General features: G+C 40.4%; 1 protein-coding gene across 4 annotated transcripts in view; it reads left to right on the plus strand.

The window, feature by feature from the left end:
- Positions 1-20,416, plus strand: part of ANKRD55 (ankyrin repeat domain 55) — a 313,717-nt gene that overhangs the window by 256,423 nt on the left and 36,878 nt on the right. For 3 of the 4 annotated variants that reach the window (XM_072992742.2, XM_072992741.2, XM_072992743.2), the window contains one exon: positions 17,865-17,987. In XM_072992742.2, the coding sequence (XP_072848843.2) occupies positions 17,865-17,987 (123 nt within the window). Of the gene's footprint in view, positions 1-11,309; positions 12,780-17,864; positions 17,988-20,416 lie in introns of those variants that run through there. The other variant, XM_020805543.3, reaches the window with a different exon arrangement.

Raw genomic sequence — 20,416 nt, forward strand, 5'->3', positions numbered from 1 at the left:
GTCATCACATAAAGACATGCAGAAGGATGCTTTGAGGAAGGAAGTAGAATTTATAACCTAATTTTGGATCAGGAGAAAAATGAGACTGAAACAGAAGAATTAAAATCAATTTAGGAACGTGATTTAAAGACAGAAATCAGAACAGAGGGACACCACATACCAGGGGCCAGAAAGTCAAACAGTATTCCCCCCCCCTTCTGATTTTGGCTTCCAGGAAGGATTGGAATCACTGTTAAACAATACCTCCCAGAACAAGGCCCATTCCCGAAAAGTATCCCAGAAAGATATCATGGTTGATGGTATCGAGAGCCACTGAGAGGTCCATCAGAACCAACAGGGACACACTCCCCTTGTCCAGCTCCCTGCATAGGTCATTCGCCAAGGCAACCAAAGCAACTTCCATTCCATAAGCAGGTCTGGAGCCAGACTGAAATGGATCTAGATAATATGTTTCCCTGGAGCTGAGAAGCTATGACCCACTCTAGCATCTTGCCCAGGTATAGACCATTAGAGACTGGCTGGTAATTATACAATATCGTGGGATCCAAGCAGGGCTTTTTCAGCCTCGTTTTTACTACTGACTCATTTAAGCATGCTGGGATCCTACCCTGCTGCAAGAAGGTGTTCAACACTCCTCCTACCCACTTGGCCAGTCCCCCTCTGGCTGCTTTCATAAGCCAGGAAGGGCAGGATCCAGCACATGTGGTGGCTTTCTCCCCCCAAAGATCTTGTCCACATCCTCAGGCTGCACCAACTGAAATGTATCTATTATAATGGGACAAGCAGGGGCTAAAGTTACCTCAACAGGACATGCATCAACTACAGCAGTGGTCCCCCAACTTTGGGCCTCCAGATGTTCTTGGACTTCAACTCCCAGAAATCTTGGCCAGTAGAGGTGGTGGTGAAGGCTTCTGGCAGTTGTAGTACAAGAACAGGTGGAGGCCCAAGGTTGGGGACCACTGAACTACAGCATCTAAATTGGAGCAGATCCAAATGACTATCTTTACAAAGTGCCATGCAGTATCTTCACAGTGGGCCATTGAGTGGTCAGCATCCTTTTCTGGTGGCTATCTCTGCCACAGGCCCTAGACCACCCAAAAGAGCTTCACTGGACAACTCTGACCAGATGCAATGGTGGCAGAGAAGAATAGCTTTGTTGCTGCCACCACTGCCATGGAGCAGGCTTTCCAATGAGCTCCAGTCTGTGTTTCATCAGTTCTACTCCAAGTTTTCTACCATCATCACTATAGCCTCCATTTTGTTTCATCAGCTCTGGGTCCTTAGTAAACTTTGTGGGAGGGAACACTTAGGAGCAATTGCATCAATATTCCCGGCCATTTCCCCATTCTAGAGATTAGCCAAGGCCTCAACAGGATCACCTGCCCAGATAGTCCTGAGCTGCTCCTGATAACTGGCCTCCCCGCAGATGTTGAAGTCCCCTAGCACAACAAGCCAGACAACTGCAACACCACATCTGACACCAGTTCTGCTGTGCAGCAGGATGGGTGGCACACCAACAGAATCTCTATTCTGTCCCAGACACTCAGTTCATGCACTCAAACCACACACACTGTGGGACAGGGCACCCAGTAGGGGTGATTGAATTTCAATAGACTGTTTCAACTCCACCCCCAGACCTGGCCTGCTACAGCACAAAGCAACCAGGTGGACAAAGCTGAGTGAGACTAACTCCCCCAGCTTCATCCATCCACATTTCTGTAATGCAAGCCAGGAGCGCCAGTAGAGCTGCAACAGCTTTATAGCTTCCAAACATTCCTTGCAAGGTGAACACAGGCAGAAAGCTGTAGAGGGATTTTTCTCCTCTCCCACTCCTTCACTAAACAAACTGCTACAGGACATGTATAAAGCTACTTGAGAGATAAGAAGTCCTAAAGGATCTGCAGCAGGTGTGGGGTATTACTGTGCCATCTGGGCCGGCTGAATTCCAGTCAAAACAATCCCCTTGGGAATTTACTGAGGGAAGGGAAAATCTGATGGGAAGTTTGAAGCCAAGATGAAATGAAAAAGAAAGGAAAAAGTCTGACATTAAGGTTTAAGGTTTTCTGTGCTGTTGTTCAATGTGTTTCTATAATGCCATTCGATTTGATAAATAAGCAGTTGCAATAATGACATAAAAATAGCAACCATAAAACAGCAATAAAACAAAATATCAAAAGTACACAGAATGTTCTTGGGTTATTTCTTTTCAGTTCTTTTGTTTTATACCTCCATCTTTTGGCCAAAAAGTTGTCAAGGTAGCTAACAATATTAGGATCACAGCCTGGGATATTGCACTTGAAAATTAATTTGTTAAGGCTAAATGTTAGAAATTAAGAGGTTAATTCATCCTGATTGTGTTTAAAACAAAAAAAAAAACATTTAATTTATTGATTTAACATTGATTGGTTGAGTAAATCAATAGTTTTGAAAAGAACCCTGGGTTTTCCAGCGAATGGCAGAAGGACTGTCACCATTGACCCCTAGTGGCACTTTTGTTATTGGTTCTTCCAGAAGTTCTCTTTTTGTCACTATGATATCACCTTCCCCAATTTGGCTTTTTTTTTTCATATGAAATACAACCCCCCATGATACAGCCACAATTAAAAATGCTGGTTCTATTCCAAGTTATCTCAAGGACTGTATCTCCCTTTGGAAGCCTGCTCAGGTGTTAAGATCATCAGGAGATACCTTTCTCTTGGTCCTGCCACTTTCACAGGTGTGTTTGGTGGGGACACAGGAGAGAGACTTCTCTGTTGCTGCTCCCAGACTTTGGAGCTCCCTCTCATGGGAGGCTAGGCTGGCTCCATCTTTGCTGTCCTTCTGCAAGGTGGTGAAGACTTTCCTCTTTAGACAAGCTTTCCCTCAATGGGGTTTTTAATGGATTGCTATGTCTTACTGCTTTGAATGTGTTTTTGATTGCCGTTTTTAATGTGGTATTTATTTGATTTTTTTTTAGTATTTGTATAACTTTAAACATTGTCTTTTAATGATGTAAGCTGCCTAGGATCCTTTTTCAAGGAGAAAGACGGGGTAAAAATATCTTAAATAAAGCATAATATCCTCATCCCAAAAGGAAGAAAAAGCCATGTACCTCCAAGAGAAGACCAGAAATTTGGAGACCACTTTCAAATGAAAATCTTTCATAGGACACTATAGATTAGAAGCTATCCCTCAAATCATGGACATAATTTAAAGTTTCTTCCACCATCACCTCAAATCTTCCTGTCTTGCTTGGCTATACTGATCAAAGAAATCCAATTTCTTCCACAAGACTTTCACACAAATGAAAACTATTGACTTCCAATCTCCTATGGATAATTAAGTGAGAGAAATTCTTTTAGAAGCTAACATTTGGAGTAAACCAATATCTACTGGGAGATTAAATTGAGATGATTTGCATGGCCCCTACCCTAAACATCGCTATCTCTGTAGAAACTTCCAAAGAGGTAGATGCTTTTGATGTACATGTTTTGAGTCTTTTACTATTAGCTGCTCCCTCCCCTTTGTATACCACTGGGTGCAACACCTCCTCAGTAATTGATTCTATCATTAAGTGTTGGCTTCAGGCATCCAGTAATGTTTCTACAGCTTTCATTGAGTGCTACTTCTACATGTCTTGCATGGGCTGAACTGTATTATACCAGGCTAGCATGTTCACCTGCAGAGTAGCCTTTAGTGTTTGAGGTTGTGTGCTCCAACTGGTTACTGACAACTTTCAAATGACATAAAAGCAGAGTAACTCATCAATAAGCCATTGGCAGATATATTGGCTGATCATCTTTTGTTAAGGTGGTTGCTTGCTAACTCACCATTTTAGAGGGATATTGTTTTTAATTATATTTATATAACATCCTTCCTTGTGGGGTTCAAAACAGGAGACTTGTCAAGCTTCTTTATATGCTCACAACGGTATATAATGGGACAATCTTGATAACCAGTTATTCTTTTTTAGAGAAGGAAATGCTGCTAGTGCATCAGATAAAAGGTAGAGAATTTCTTGTTAAATATGGGTTCAGAAATAATTATATATAAAAATGTATGTAATTCATTATCATTGTATTTTTATTGCTAAAGATGGAGAACGAGCAATCCTTGCCAGATTTCCTAACCTTAACTGGAATAAGTAGGAAGCGGTGTGTCAGTGACGCCTGCTGGTGGGCAGGAGAAATGAGGAATTAAGAGAAAACCAAGTGTAAATAAGTGTGCCAAAGGTCACAGAAAGATTATCTGTGGCAGGTAGGGCTAGCAAGGGACGGTGTGTCGCATTTACAGGAGGACATGGAGACTGAGGGACAATGACTTCTCAATAATTGTCAAAGCTTGGAAATGTTTTTTTTTTACTATAATTCCCAGAATTCCCCATCTGCCCAGGACTTCTTGTTGCCCAAAAAGCAATTTCCTTCAGCCTCTAGTAACTGTTATAGAAACCCTGCATCCTACCTATCATTTGTTAGGGATCCATATTGTCTTCAGATTAATGTGGAAATATGAAACAAATCAGCAGTACCTGTGTGTTTCAGAGGCAATTATATGATGAAGTGGCACACCAATGGATCCTTCTGTTAAATCTCGAGTTCATGGTTCACAATTATGCATGTACTGTGAGCTGTCCTGGCTTATGGTTACGCTTTTACAGAGTTTTCCAGATGAAGAGTATTCACAAGTGGTTTACCCTTCCCTTCTTTTAGGAGTATCCTGGGACTATGCAGCTTGTTCAAGGCCATACAGCAGTGGTCTCCAACCTTGGGCCTCCAGATGTTCTTGAACTACAACTCCCAGAAGCCTTTACTATCACCTCTGCTGGCCAGGATTTCTGGGAGTTGAAGTCCAAGAACATCTGGAGGCCCAAGGTTGGGGACCGCTGCCATACAGGCTGGCTGTACTCACAGGAGGCACAGTTGGAAATCAAACTCCCAATCTCTGGCTCCGCAACCAGATATCTGAACACTGAGCTATCCAGGCAGCTAAGTTCACAATTAGAAGTGGGGAAAGAGAAAGGAAAACTAAAGAAGATGTTCAGTTAGCAGCATTGAAGATCCCTGAGTAGATAATCAAAGATTTGTAGATACAGTGCCACTGATTTCCCATCCACGGACAGGCAGCAGGGAGTAGAAAGGTTGGAAATAGTGTAGAGAAGAACAGTTCCATGTGTGGCCCTTCTAAGAAAGAATCAAAGAGCACTGTACCCATTGCCCTTTCAAAGTCTCTTATTACTTCCCTTCCCTGTTGCTTAGCTTTGGGAGTTTCTCCTGATGACTGGGAAAACAGAAGGAAAATAAAAATAAAAAATGTTGACTTTGGCAGATGCTGCTGGACAAAACCTTTCCATGTTGCCTGCAAATAGTCAATCTGTGCTCTGGTGCTTTCGAGCTGCCCCTTTTGCAGGAATGTTTTTGCTTTTTGTTTTGTTTTTTAAACGAAGAATCAAAAACATACAAATCTTTTCATATTGTAGATCCGGGCAAGGATCAGCTTGCATCATCAAAAGGGTGCAGGTTAGGTCAGGCATCAATCTGTGTTCACATTCAGGCATGGGCTAGTTTGGCAGCCCATCTGTATCTCTATTGTGTTTTATTTATTAAAACCATTTATTGATTGCCTTTCTGCCCATGGGGGGCTCCCAAAATGATGGACAACAGAAAACATGTTTTCTAGAAAATAACTAACACCAACACATAAATATTTGTTTTTTGAAAAGGTACTATAATAACAATTTAAAAGCAATTCTCATAGTCAGCCTTAAAACCTTGATTACTTCTCCATCTCACTGGTGCTACACATACCACTTGCTGAAAACTGCTCCTGCATCATACCTGAGAGCTGACACTTGAAGAGGTGCAAAACTGACTGTATTGTGCACACATTGTTGTGTCATGCAAGAGAACGTCCAAGAGTCCAGGAGAAATAACATCTACCCTGAACCTCTGATTTTTTTTTCAACCATCACCACCACTCACCCTGAGATATGTCTCCCTACCTGTACATCCAAAGAGGCAGAGCAGTTTCTGACACTTCAGTTCATGTCCCAAGACTTTCCAAATGCATCACTGCATCTTGTGAAGAGCCCCTAGGCCAGTCTTCTCTAGCGCGGTACTCTTCGGATATGTTTCTTATCTCCTAGAATCCTCCAGCTAGCCAATCCTGTTTTACTTGTCATGTGTGTATTGTTCGCTGATATGCTGAAATATATAGCAAAACATCTGATGGAGTAATGACAGATTCTCTTAATTTCTCCAACTGATTTTATGTAACAGCAACATTAATCAGTGTTTTTAGTTATTGTTAGGAAGGACTGAAGATGTATGCCAATCAAACCCTGCCATCTCTTGGAATTCCAGAATATTGCACTCAGAGATTGAACAGCTATTTTGCAGAAGAATGAGTAACCACCCAGAGTATCATCTTACCACTGCTCCGCTGTGGATTGCCTGGATATGTAATTATATTCATTCTTCTTAAAGCTAACTTCCCAAGTTCTGGTTATGGATGGTTTAGAACTTTGGAACCTGAAGGACACACATTGCCAGATTTGTAATCAAGGCTAACCAGCGCAATTTGAAAACCAAGAAAAGTAATCATCCTCTTAGAACTGTACAGCTGGATAGACATGGTGTTATGTAGCTGGTATTGAAGATTAAGGCCTCCATGGGATCTCATTATATTTTGATGTTTAGAGTTGACAATTAATGTTGATGTGATCATTTGGTGGTCCAAAGGCCCTGACATTTGTGGAAGCAATTAGCAAATTGTGGGCAAAGTTTTCCATAGTAAATATCTTCTTAATCCCTTAACCTGTCTAGTTTCTATCACCAAGGTACAGTTCCTCCAAGTAACTGTTCCAACTTACTCCCAAGGTTGCATAGGTCTAGAAATTTGGGATCTACTTAATGTCATGGTTCTGCAAATAAAGGAATGCTCAGTGTGTGGTTCCAGATAGTTTCCATGCATGCATCATCGAGAGAGAGAAAGAGACAAAGGATGCAGGTTTGCATAAAATGTATATATACATAGGTGAACTTTTGAAAGGGAGGCAAAATTTCATCTGTTCTCCAAGTGCTGACTACTGATAAACAACTCCAGGTTCCTTCCTCTCCCTCTTATCGTGCTTTACTTTTAAAGCCTTTACATTTAAGTCAGTTTCAAAAAGTCCTTTGTAAAATAGAACACATGGCCACCCAAGCCCAAACTTGTTCTAAGAACATAGTAGCATAAGAGTTTGCCTTGCATTGAGTCAGACCATTGGCCAATCTAGTCCAGCAGTTCTTTGGGTTCCTGTCAAGATTCTTTCTTTCCTCTGTCTAGATTCCTAGTATCAACCCATCCAAATACTAAGTAGGCATAACCCTGCTTAGCTTCCAAAAAATCAGATGAGACTGGTTGTGTTCAGAATGGCACATTGGAAAGGAATGGCTAGCTTTGAGCAATCTGAACCAAGAGAATATCTTTTTTTTAAATGATGGTGCATATCAGAGTGCACAGTATTTTTGAGCCACATCTGGAGTCAGCACTGAAGTAGTTTGGTCCTGAATTGCTGAGCTCCACAATGTGGTTCTGCCCTGCCATCTCACTATTACAGACAGTCCTGGGGGAAAAAGCAAAAATAATTTCCAATGGTTTACCAGATCATGTAACTCTAGTTCTTTTCATACCCAATGTGCTTCCAAAAATATTTGCTTATTCAACAATTGTCTATGAAAGGGCTTATAGTAACCAAGGAGATCCATGTAGAGCTATATTTCAATACTTTCCAACATTGCAAAATTCTGGAAGTTTAACAGCAAAGATTCATCTTTTCATCATTTCTTAATACTGAAAAATTAAGAAGTGAAATGCTAAGAAGAATCTGATCCTGTGTGTATAGCAGATCAGAAGCCAGCAAGCCCGGCAAGTGGCTACTCATCATAAGAACAATGTATTTCTGCAAGTATAAGGGGCAATGTGTTGCTGAATACTAGTTGCTGGGCAATGTGAGTGTGGTGGGGTATCACAACACTCATTTTGGGCACAGGGACTTCCCATGAGTACCTTGTTGGCCACTGTGTGAACAGGCCTTTTGGTGAGATAAGCCTTTGGATTGATCCAGCATAGCTCTTGTTACAGTCTTATGAAACACTGGAAAAGAGATGGGGAACTTTCCAAAGTCTGTACTGGCTACGGCCAAAGGGAATTGTCGTCAAAAACACCTGAAGACTCACAAATTGCCCACTCCTGCCTTATGCAGAGTGAGGCAGCTATCTCAGGTCCAGATGGGGAGCAGTGGTGAGGTTTTGCTGTTGTCATACCACAGTTTAAGTCCTCCAGGGTAGCATTCCACCTTCAGGTGTGTTAGCAGAGCAAACAGTAGCTAAGTCTATGTATGAATTCCATCTCATAATATTGGAATGGTTATCAGAGGATTCTTCCTCCTTTGGAAACAAATAATTTCCCAATCTCTTATTTTAGGAAAGCAAGAATTTGTTTTATTAAAGAAATATGTTGGATTAGGAAATTAAAGCAGCACGCTTTAAAAACAGTATCTCCACATGTCTTACTTCTTCTATTTCACTGAAGCACACTGCAGGTACAGCACAATCTTCCACAATTCAAATCTTATGTCTTCACTCTATAAACCATCATTAGGTACATAAAGGCCTAATAGCAATTGCCTCCATTATATGATTCAAGGTTTAAGGACAATGCATGCGGAGCAACTATATTCTGCTGCCATGCTGTCTCTGCTTTTCGCACTGGATGGACACAGAGAACATTGTTACTTGTTCCAGCTCTGTCGTTAAGCAATGTGAGGCAGTCGCCTCAGATAGCAAATACTGAAAGATAACAGGAAGGTACAGTGTTGGAAGAATGAAGTGTATGTTGTACAGCCTGCCTGCCACTTGCTAAATTATCCTGCTATCTTTATTAATTTGTTTGTCACATTTATATCCCTCCTTTCCACCAGTGAACTCAAGACAATGAACATGGTGCTTCTCCTCTTCCTCCTCCACTTCATTCGCACAATAACCTACAAGATAAGTTGGACTGATAGAATGTGACTAGGCCAAGGTTCATGCAGACAGAGCATTGATGTTAACAGTATTATTCATTCTTTCCATTTAAATTTCCCCTTGCCTCAGTTAGTATTTGTAGTTTTTGTCCTCCTGAAGGCATGTTATTTCAAAAAAAAAAATTGCTCCAGGAGATAAAATTCAACACTACAGCACTTATGGCTGAAATCATTTCTTCATAGAATAACGGAAGGGCCTATAAGGCTGTCCAGTTCAACCCCCTACTTAATGCAGGATTCCAAATCAAAGTAGATCTGAAAGATAGTCTTCAATCACACTGTCCAAACTCGAAGCATTCACTTAGCTTTTGCTTAGCTACAACTTAGCAAATTGAGCCTTGCTGGACAGTAGGTTGGTTTTGGTTTTTACCTATTTGTTAATGAGAGCAAAGATTTCCTGAGGAGAAGCATTTTTCAGAGACGTTTTAAATGGAGATTTGAAAGTGAATGGATGTCAGTCCCATGATGCTTCATGATGAAGTAGGAGAAATGGGGTGGAACTCCCCTCCCCCATCTCCAAGAGTTTTTTGTTTCACATGCAAGCGGGAATTTAAACCCAGGTCTCCTCAGTCCCAGTCTGATAGAGACAGTTCGGCCTCACAGCCTGCTGTTCACCCACTGAACTAGTCTGGTACCATTAGATGCAGTGGAAGACACAATCTACTTATTAGTCTTAAACACAAATACAGTTATTGATCCCATTGATTTTTGTACATACAGTACAAAGTGAGTTGTGATTTTCTGTGTCTGTGAGTTTGAGAAAGGCTTGGCTTGGGTTAGGTTTCTGGACAATGATTCTCAGAATTTTTCAGCCACCATTTCTTTGGCCAGCGCTGACTGCCTCGCTTTCGCTTTTTCTGATGAACTACTTCCCTGGAGCTATTTCCCTGCCTTGTTTGCTCTTTATGGCACACAGCTGGCAGTACTGGCAGGAATAAGGACGCTCCACAATTTCTTCCTCCTCAAACTGCTGAGCAGTTTGTATTGATTTATTTTTTCCTCTACCTCTTCCTGTTCTTCTAGGTCAACAGGAAGAGATGGAGAAGCATGCCAATTGTATGCACTCAGTTTAAAGGAGAAGGGAAGGGACGGGACGGGACGGGAAGGGAAGGGAAGGGAAGGGAAGGGAAGGGAAGGGAAGGGAAGGGAACGGAAGGGAACGGAACGGAACGGAACGGAAGAGAGTAGTAAAGACCCTGAGTCACTAGTACAAACTGTGGGTCTCGGTCTCAGTCAAATTCAAGCATAACAATATAAACAAAACTCGTGTTAATGACCTACAAGAATTTATGCATGTACTGTACTCTTATAATCTACTCATCCATGTTATAAAATAACAATCATGTATACAGTATGGATGTTTATAATATGCAAACCACATTAAATGAAATATATACAGCCACAGGGATGCCAGGGAAATTTCTCAGAGATAATATATGTTTAGAATGTATACAATTCCTATATTGATAAATACATATCCACTGGAAAGCCTAGAAGATGATTCATGAGAAATGCGAAATATATTCATAGATGTGCTTAATTCATCCATATCTTGTTATGCTTGAAGTTTCCTTGAGAATTCTCTATGGCTGCACATATCTCAATTAATGTGGTTTGCATATTATAAAAGTTCATATGGTTATTTTTATAACATGCATGAGTAGGTTCTAAGTGTATTTAAGTAAATTCTTGTAGTATATTGTGTCTAATAAGTTAGCACGGGTTTTGTTTGCATACATTGTTGGGCTTTCAGTGCACCATGTTTCTCTTGTTTGGGGGTAATTATGCAAGCCGACTTCAAAGCATTCAGGCTGAACTCACAGATCTCCCACTATAACACCACTAGAAAGGGAAATTACATGCCAATTGGTTTGTGCTTTAGAGACAGAGATCACATGGTGCTCCAAGAAGTGCTGGACTCAAACTCCCATCATTTTGAATCATTGGTTTTCTTGGCTGGGGCTGACAGAAGTTGCAGACTAACAGCATGTGAAGAACCACAGCTTCCCCACTCCCACTGTGCTGAATGTGCTAATTGGAGGGGGGAACCTTGGTCAGTGGAATCCAGACAACCATAGCTCTTTCAAAACAATAATTTTTAAAGGAGGGTACAATAGTCTAATACAGTGGTTCTTAACCTTTGTTACTCAGATGTTTTTGAACTGCAACTCCCAGAAACCCCAGCCAGCACAGTTGGTGGTGAAGGCTTCTGGGAGTTGCAGTCCAAAACTCCTGAGTAACCCAAGGTTAAGAACCAGTGGTCTAATATATAACGTTGAAACACTGGCTGAAATCCAGCAGTTGGTTGCAACTAGAGTAGGTCCATTTAATCAACTGAACTTCTGGAGACGTTGACTCACCAAAGCCCCACTGATTCAATGGGTCTACTCAAGTTGTGATTTTACTACAGGAGTACAGCTTTCTGGACCAGACCAAAACTGAAAGGTGATGAGTCTCTGGTGATGAGTAGCCAAATACATCTGCCAGAGAAGTGGGGACCAAATATTAGATGCCTCTTGATATCATCCAGGGATATCAGGCACAGTATCCTGGAACGTGAAATCTTTACTCTGCAATCAGGACCAGCCTTAGGCATTTTGCTGCCTGAGCTGAAGGGCAAGATTCTTCCTCACCTCAGTCCAAATGAAGAAATTACTGTACTAGGAATATAGGATTGGTAATCTTCACAGTCACAGGGGGCAAACAGATTAAAGCCTGCCCTCATCCTGAGATCTTGATGTTCCCCTGATGGTAAAATCTGATTCCCCCTCATAATCTCGATGCAGGCAATATCAGTGTGAGCTAAAGTTGAATCTCCCCAGCAATCCATCTTTGTGTGTGTGTGTGTGTGTGTGTGTGTGTGTGTGTGTGTGTGTGTGTGTGTGTGTGTGTGTGTGTGTGTGTGTGTGTGTGTGTGTGTGTGTTTCCCAGTCCCACATACTGCCATACTACATGCCACCAACATTACCAACTCATGCATACCTCCCTAAGGACCACTGTAATCCTAGAACTTGGATATATTTTTCCTTCCCCTGCCGAAGGGAGTAAGCCCCACTGAACACAGAGGGTGCTGCTTCATGGTGGCATGTGTAATATTGAACTGCCAACCCCATACAAAATAACTGAAGTGATAAATAACCTATGTTATCAGCTGGCTATAGCCTATTTTATAGAGGCAATGGGCTGCAGAGTGCACCCTTGAAATTTTCAAAGAGGAGATACTCTTCTCTCTTTTCACCACAGCAGATGCTGTTTCATCTGTGCCGTGAGCACATCAGTATCCAAATAGCTTTGGAATCTTTGCACATGCTCTGTCTGGTGTTGTGGATTTTCATTCATCGCTGGAGATTTTTTCATACAAGTGCAGCATTCCCATCGCTGACGCTGCACTATAAGCAGTGCCCTCCTCAGACACAGGACTGAAGATGGTTTATTTATCCCCGTAATACGGTGATACATTAGTCACTTTGGAAAGGATGGTTTTTAAGTAGGCTTTTTACAAATGGAAGATGCGGTTCCTGTTCCATGGCAGGCAGCTGATTTGCTTTTATGCTAACAGGCAGCTGTAGAGCAAATTTAATTCAGACAAGAGGACTGGTATCAGCAAATGTTACTGGGGTTGCTTCCTAGTATGATATACAGGCAATTGCTCTGGTGATTTGTGAAGGCTAAGGAAAATGCAGTAGACATTTAGCAATGGATTTTAGCACTTCATCAGTGTTTGATCAACCCAAAGGTAAGCAGCTTGCTGTTAATGATAAAGTGAATTCGTATTTATGCTCCTGTTGAGATTGTATTTTCATGGACATAGCACAGAATGCTTCATATTGTAGGGGGGAAATCCAGGGTATCTTGCATTTAATATTAAATTGTCATATGAGACTTGTTCTCATGTCACGTTGGTTTTTAAAAGGAGTTCCCTCTTCTTTCTTCTTTAAAGGCAGCCATTTATGTTTGCTGTGTAAAATGCAAGTAGGAAGAGGAGTTTCCATTTGTCTTCTGTTTGATGGGATTTTTGTCTACAACAGGTTAAAGGCACCATTGAAAAACTAGTTCCTGTGTTTTAAAAAGGAACTGGTCCTATTTTCTGGTATAAATGAATTATTATGAAATGACAGGCTGTAAGTATTTAATCTCTTATTGTCCAGAGATGTTATTTTCTTTGAAAACATCCTTAAAATTATTGCCGGAACATGGCCATGCTAACCTATCTAATTATACAAAGCAATTTCTAAAGCAAAGGTAGATTGCTTCAAGAAAGGTTACTATGGAAATAAAAACTAGTCTAGAGTGACATTGCTGAATTTTAGTTTTTGGCTCTTCTGTTCATCTCTTTTATGACTTCCTAGTCTAAATGCTCAATTCAAAAAATGTGTAGAATTTTTCATCTGACTTTTCATATCCACCAAAATAATGAGTAGCTTCCAGGAGATGACATTGACATTGTATTTAATTCTTTATGTCTACATAGAAGTATAAAACATGATATTGGTGATCTCCTCTGCCTCATGTTTACACATATGAGGTTTTAAGTTAATATTCAGTATGAAAGTGGAATCTGGCTCAAATGGAAACATCTTGGCTTCATGGGAATGTGTGAAAAGGAACAAGTGTAAATGAAGACCCTGTATTCATTTTCCAGAACATTTTTCTTGTTCTGTCTGTTTTTATACCTGTTTTCAGTTCTGGTACTTTGTCCTTAATAATGGGGGTGGGCTGGGCTTTCTTAGCCAAGAAGGCTGATAGCTACCAACAAATAAGTCCCCCATAACTTTGTCTGATCTCTGTTTCAAAAGCTGTCAGCTCATCACTAGAGGTCTGTTGCTTTTTCAGAATGAAACCAGACTTCTGTACCCCCACAAATGTCTCTGAGAATGTGTAGAGTTTTTCACATCACAGAGCAATCACAAGCAGCTCCTGCATAAACGAAACATAGGGAAACGGGCTCCTAGGCCAAAGGCATGATTTGAAAATAGCCCTGCACTTCTTGTTTTCTGAACAAACTAATCATTTGATGAATGTTCACACACAGAGCTAACCCTAACCCTTTTAAAACTACAACTACCAGAATCATCTAACACCCGTAAGAAAAACATTAAAGGGCAAGCCTGTATATGAGGCCTATTTTGTGCAGATATTTTGTGGTGGAGATGGGTTGTATGAAGATGTCCACTCTTTACACATGTGTTCTGGTGCTTGGAAAGTGGAGGATTCAGCCAGTTTCCTTTGCAATCTGTACACTGTCCTTCACCAGCCTTGACCATCATCTTCACTGCCCTGAACATTTATTTCAGCAGTTTCCACCATTGCTAATGTACATTCAGTATAATCAAATGCACAGATCACATGTGGTGATATGTGTACATCTTCCATGTTGTTTTCTTTTACACAAACTTTACAGTCTCTTTCTGATCTCCTATGAATGTTTAGAGAAAGAGGCTAGGATTCCCCCAGCATTTCATGCTAATTATATTGGGACCCTGTGCATGCCATTATTCTTCCCCTTCCCCTTGAGGTTATTCAGAGCACAGAGATAATTTAACTCTTAATAGAAAGTTAAATTCAGAAGCTGATGTATATAGAACCCCCTACACACTTGTAATTCCATTATAAGTGTGTAGGGGGCTCTATATACATCAGCTTCTGAACATTTCATAGATCATAGAGCTGTAGAGAAGGAAGGAATCCAAGGGTAATTGAATCTAACTCATTCTCAGGCAATGCTGGAACCCACACCTAAAAGCACTACTTTCGGATGGCCATCCCATCTCGCCTCCAATGAAAGAGACAAACCATCACTTACAGAGACAAACCATTCCACTGTCAAACAGCTCTTGTCACCAGAAAAGCTCTTCCTAATGTTTATTTAGAATCTTTTGTTCTTGTGATTTGAACCCAGGGGTTAGGTGGTACCTTGTGAAGCAGCAGCAAAGATTGCTCAGTTTTCCATGTGAAAGCCCTTCAGAGCTGAGCAAGCAATTGTAGGCTGAGAGACCCTCTTCAGCTCTATTTCTGAGAGTGAAAGGGAAGTGCTATATAGGATGCTTAGAAGACCAGTGTGTAATATAGCTGGCCACTTCCACAATGAATGCCTTGAATGTGTTCCCAATGGCAAAGCCATTGTTCAGGGATAAGTCCTCTCCAATTAATTGGCAAGATATAAACTAATTATACATTCATGCTTGTGAGAAACCCATAAACCAGCAGGAAATTGGATGGTGACATGATTTGGTAGGAAAGAGGATATGTGTGTGTTCTACTTTCCAGAGGACATCCCTGTATTTGAATGTGTTTTCTGCCATTTCAAAATAAAGAACCACAAGAAAGGAGACCACCAGAAGTCTGAAACTGCCCATCAACAGCAGGCCATAGTCTTATACTACGTGCTGAGCTGTATTTCTAATTACTATAATATTTGTTTTCTTTGGACTCTTTTTTAGGTAAAGCATTTGTTCTCTCTCTTTTTGAAATGTTATACAAATGGCCATTGTATTGGGAAAGTATGCACTCTTACACTCTCTAGACAAACTTGGTGGATGTTTTCCATTGTTGGGCCAAAGAACTGGAGAAGATCCAACACTGGCCACTTCCACAATATGTTCCCCAAAAAAAAAGCCTTGTGGCTTATTTCTGTACGCTCCACTTCCTTTCTAAGTATTAATTTCCATACATGAATCTTTCCCAGGATCTTACTTCTTCCTGATCCTTCTATATAGAGATCAGCAATCACATTTCACTGTATCAAATGTTCAAAAGTGAAGTGGGGTGCCATTCCATTCCTTTTCAGGTGGGCCTAAAGCAATCATGCTTATTTTCTTTTGATGCAGTTGAGATATGGTCAGGATGGCAGCTTTGTGGTTAGAAAATGGCAAAACATTATTGCCCAGAGATGCAGTCTTTACACTTGTACGTCTACAACTGTAGAAATTGGGTCCTTTTAAGGAGAAAGGCAGGGTAAAATATTTTAAATAAATAAATAACAAATGCACAATGCATGTGCAATCAAATCCCACTGTTTATCTCCTGATTACCAATCACCACATTTCATTTTATGAGCTAATTTTCAACTTGCAAAGCTAATTTGCAGCTTGCAAATGCGTGAAGCAATCATACAGAGTAATCAGGTATCTCTTACTTCTTAAGGCAGCTCCACTTCTAACTGTGAATCTGCATTCTCATCTGTCTCTACACTAAATCTGGACTAAGCTAAAATGTAAACATCCCACTTCCTTTCCCTTTCTCATGCTAAGCTCTATTGAGAGTTAAATTATTTCTGTGTGTTGGATAATCTCAAGGGGAAGAATAGGACTATGTCCCTGCCATGTGCTCAACCTTGATACAGTATTTGAGTTTTCAGCACCACATCTTCAAAGTTATGCAACATCTGCTTCACTCATAAAGATCTGTGCATAGGTACTCCATGCAGTCAGGATCACCAGTCACCCAGCAGTCTCAGTTATATGGGACATATACTATGTGTATGGTGTGACACACACAGAGGTACCTGCTTCACCAGATCTTGTAGCAGATTCATGAGACAGAGCCAACAGAGTGGTAATAATTCACCCTTTCTCTGTGTGTTTATCCCACACACAGGTCCAAATGTGCAGAGTCTGAAGGATTGAGCCAAGCTTACGTGGTTTTTGATATGACACCCTCCCTAATTATCAGTGATCCAGGCCATGCAATCTTTTTTGAGTACTTACCCAAAGCCACAGCATGTTTGAGTAGTTTCATCTGAACTGAAGAACAAATCAGTTGCTAGGCTACCTTTTGATTCACCAGCACAGAAATCGCAGCCACCAATTGACAAATGCTTGGGGCTGTAATCATGCAAATTGGCATAAGAGGAGCACAGGGGTTGATATAAAGTCTCAAAGGTACTGAAACCTGCAAAGCTTGCATATGCTCAGCAGTCTTGTTATGGGTTTTCCCCATAGCGTTGCCATGGCATTTGAGGATTTCTCATAGGTAGAAAATGACAGGCAGACAAAACCGCAGCCTGCTACCATCCCTTCCTTCTGAGCTTCCTCTTTTTCACAGACCAGTGAAGCAATTCCAGAAAGGAACACTGATGCAGTGTGTTAAAAATGAACCAAACAAGATGTATATAAAGATGATTTTGAAATGGGGGACAGTGGTTTTTGTGTTTTTTCCCCCCATCGATATCTTGAAGAACTTGACCTCCTAGAAAAAGAAACGAGGCAGGCCAAGGTTAACTGCTCTTTCTCCTTAGTTTTGTCACTGCTTGTTTTCTCAGGTAAGTCAAGCAGATTGACTGTGACACCAAAGAGGTGAAGAAGAAAAAATGCCAGGAGATGCTAGGGATTGGGAGCAGGTTTTCTAGGAGTCTATGAGCCTTGCACAAGCCCAGCCTCACGTTGGCTTTAAGCTGGAAATTGAGTCTGCGAGAAAGTATAATTTTACGACTACCAATATTGGTCTCCCCATGTGATTTTTAGTTGGTTGCCAGAGATCACAAATTTCCCTAGCAAATTGGTTCCAGATGTCCATGCTGTAAGAGATGAAGTGAGCAGCCTTCAGTGCTCCCCCAGTCCGTCTGTTTTGCTGTGTGATTTATGCAAAATGGCAAATGCAAGAAACACACAGGCAAAATTGCTGAAACTGAAGTTGTCTTACTTTGGGCACTTTATGTGAAGACAGGATTCTCTGAAGAAGACAATAATGCTGGGAATGTTTGAAGTCAGCAGGACAAGAGAAAGACCATATAAGAGATGGATTGACTTCCTAAAGGAAGACGCAGGCTTTGAGTTCGCAAGAGTCAGAATTCTTCTCTGTAATGCTGTTTTTATTTTCATAGGTGATTCCTCAGAAGAAATTGACCTGAATGTGGTGTATCAAGCTGCAGCTAATGGAGATAGCAATACTTTGACTGCTGTTATCCGTGAAGATCCATCAATATTAGAGTGCTGTGACAGTGAAGGTAAAATAGCACTTCGCTTTCTTCTTGCTTGCTGCACATTCTAAGTCAGGGATGTGGGATCTTTGTCACTTACCATTGGCCATGTTGGGTAGGATTGTGGTTGTGGGCTAAAGCATCTGAAACACCAAAGGGCTATTAGCTGTTTTCACTAATAGTTTTGCTACTAGCCACAAACAAAATAAAATGGGAGTAAGCAACCTACTACCCTCCAGTTTTTGAAATTACAAATCCCATCAATGCTCATGTAGCCTAACCAATTGTCTCATGTGATGGGAGTTGCAGTACAAAACATCAGATGTGCACAATGAAGTAATAATTTCAGGGTAAAGTTGCCAAGTTTTACTTTTTAAAAGCACTACAAGTAGTGAAAATCCATGTCACGAATCTTATGACTGAAATCCTATTGCTTAGTCACAACTAGAGTAGACCTATTTGAATCAATGGAACTTCTGGGGGCATTGACTCACCTAATCCCCACTGATTCAATGGACCTATTATAGTTATGACTTGCTAAATAACTAAACAACAGGGTTTCAGCACAACTAGTAATGTACCTCACTATGTTTGAAAAACTTTTCACTTAGCTTCTCCAGGCAGTATTCTCCACACTGACTTTTTTTGTACCATGAGGCAAAGTGAGGAATATCTGATGCAACAGATTTTGTGTCCCAGGAAAGTATAGCAAATTGTTAGTTATTTATCGTATTTTTCTGTGTATAAGACAATACTTTTGTCTAAAATTTTAGATTAAAAATTGAGGGTCATCTTATAATTGGAAGCTGAGGAGAGAACAAAATGTCTCATATCTTACCTCTGCAAACAAGCTTCTTTAATCATGAGGCTTAGCTGCCTCCAATCATGAGGCTTAGCTTCCTACAGTCAGCAGACTTAGCTTCCTCCAATCATGAGCCTTATGTAACTGATGTCAGCTGATGTTGAACAAACCAATTGGAACACACCTTGTTGGAGGTGGAGCATGTAGGCTATGCTTAGATGCAACAGGGACTTGTAATGTCCAAACATTCTGAGCCCAGGGGCTGAATAAAGTTAAAGTGTGAAAGGGCTGAATAAAGTTAAAGTGTGATGCATAATATGACGGTATTTTAATTGTATTTTAATTGTTTTATCTTTTTAACTTTCTATTGCATTTAAATTGTTGTAAACCGCCCAGAGATCTTTGGGTAGTGTGGGCATCATATAAGTCAAATAAATAAATAGAATAAATAAATGACAGTACTGGTATGTAAATGTTACCTAATTACTAAATAATAATGTGTTCTGTTTTATGTTTAAAATAGTGATTTCTTAATTTTGGGTTAGTAAAGGGGGGTATCTTATACATGGGGGTGTCTTATTCACAGAAAACTAGGGAACTTCATTTCATAGCTTGGAAAAGTTACTGTTTTGGACTACAACTCCAGGAAATCCTGGCCAGCCTTGATAGTGGTGAAGGCTTCTGGGAGTTCTAGTCCAAGAACACACAAGGACCCAAGATTAGGAACCACTGATCTCTTGGGGATAGAAATTTTGGGAGTTCAAATTCCAAATTTTGTTTTATTGTTCTTCCGTTCTTACTATTGGAAATAGTTCGGGGTGCATGTGGGATTTTTCTCTCTCAGATGCAAAAATAAATTGGCTTGATTTTGGTGATTAAAGATAGGCAGTTTCTGACTGACATGAGAAGGAGGTTGTTCACCCTGAAATCTGTATTTCTATGAATGGAAAAACCATTTACTGCTCTCCATCAAGCAACAAAATGCCCTTGGCTAGCACTGTTTTCTTCTCAACATTTAAATTAACTAAATAGCCTATTTGTGTATTTCTGTGCCATTCAAAGTAACATTCAGGAGAGAAGTATAATACACATAAAAAACCCTGGGAGAACCAAGAAGCATGTTATTTCCCAATATAAGAGATAGAATTTGCAAAATCTAAGCTTTGAAATGCCACAAAAGAGTTACACCATAAAGATCCGCCAGCATTTTTAAAGGTCTTGCTGGAAAAAAAAGAGAAAGTAATTTGGCCAGTGCTTTAATAATGAAACAAGGACATGTCTTCATTATCATGACTTGTCTCAAAAGTTTTGCTTTTAATTTGTCCTATTCAGTTTCACAACATTTGTAACTATGTAGCCAAAGAGTTTTTCATTAATAAAAAAGGAACTAGGGAAGGATGGTAGACAAACAGGAAACTGGTAGGTACCCTGAGTGAAGGGGGAAATAGTGTAGAGTAGATTATCATCTATGAAAAAAATGATGATTTGTTGAGTTTCTACACTGTAAGCAAGTATCATGACAGGAATTTTGTTTTATAGGAAGTCCAGACTTGAGGACAAAATTGTAATTACTTTTAAACAGTATGACTGCATCTAGACTTGAGAAAGTAATAGGCCCAAATCACATGCAGCGACCAGAATACCAGTTTTCAGC

The sequence above is a fragment of the Pogona vitticeps genome, chromosome 2, assembly GCF_051106095.1.
Source record: "Pogona vitticeps strain Pit_001003342236 chromosome 2, PviZW2.1, whole genome shotgun sequence".
Classification (NCBI taxonomy): Eukaryota; Metazoa; Chordata; class Lepidosauria; order Squamata; family Agamidae; genus Pogona; species Pogona vitticeps.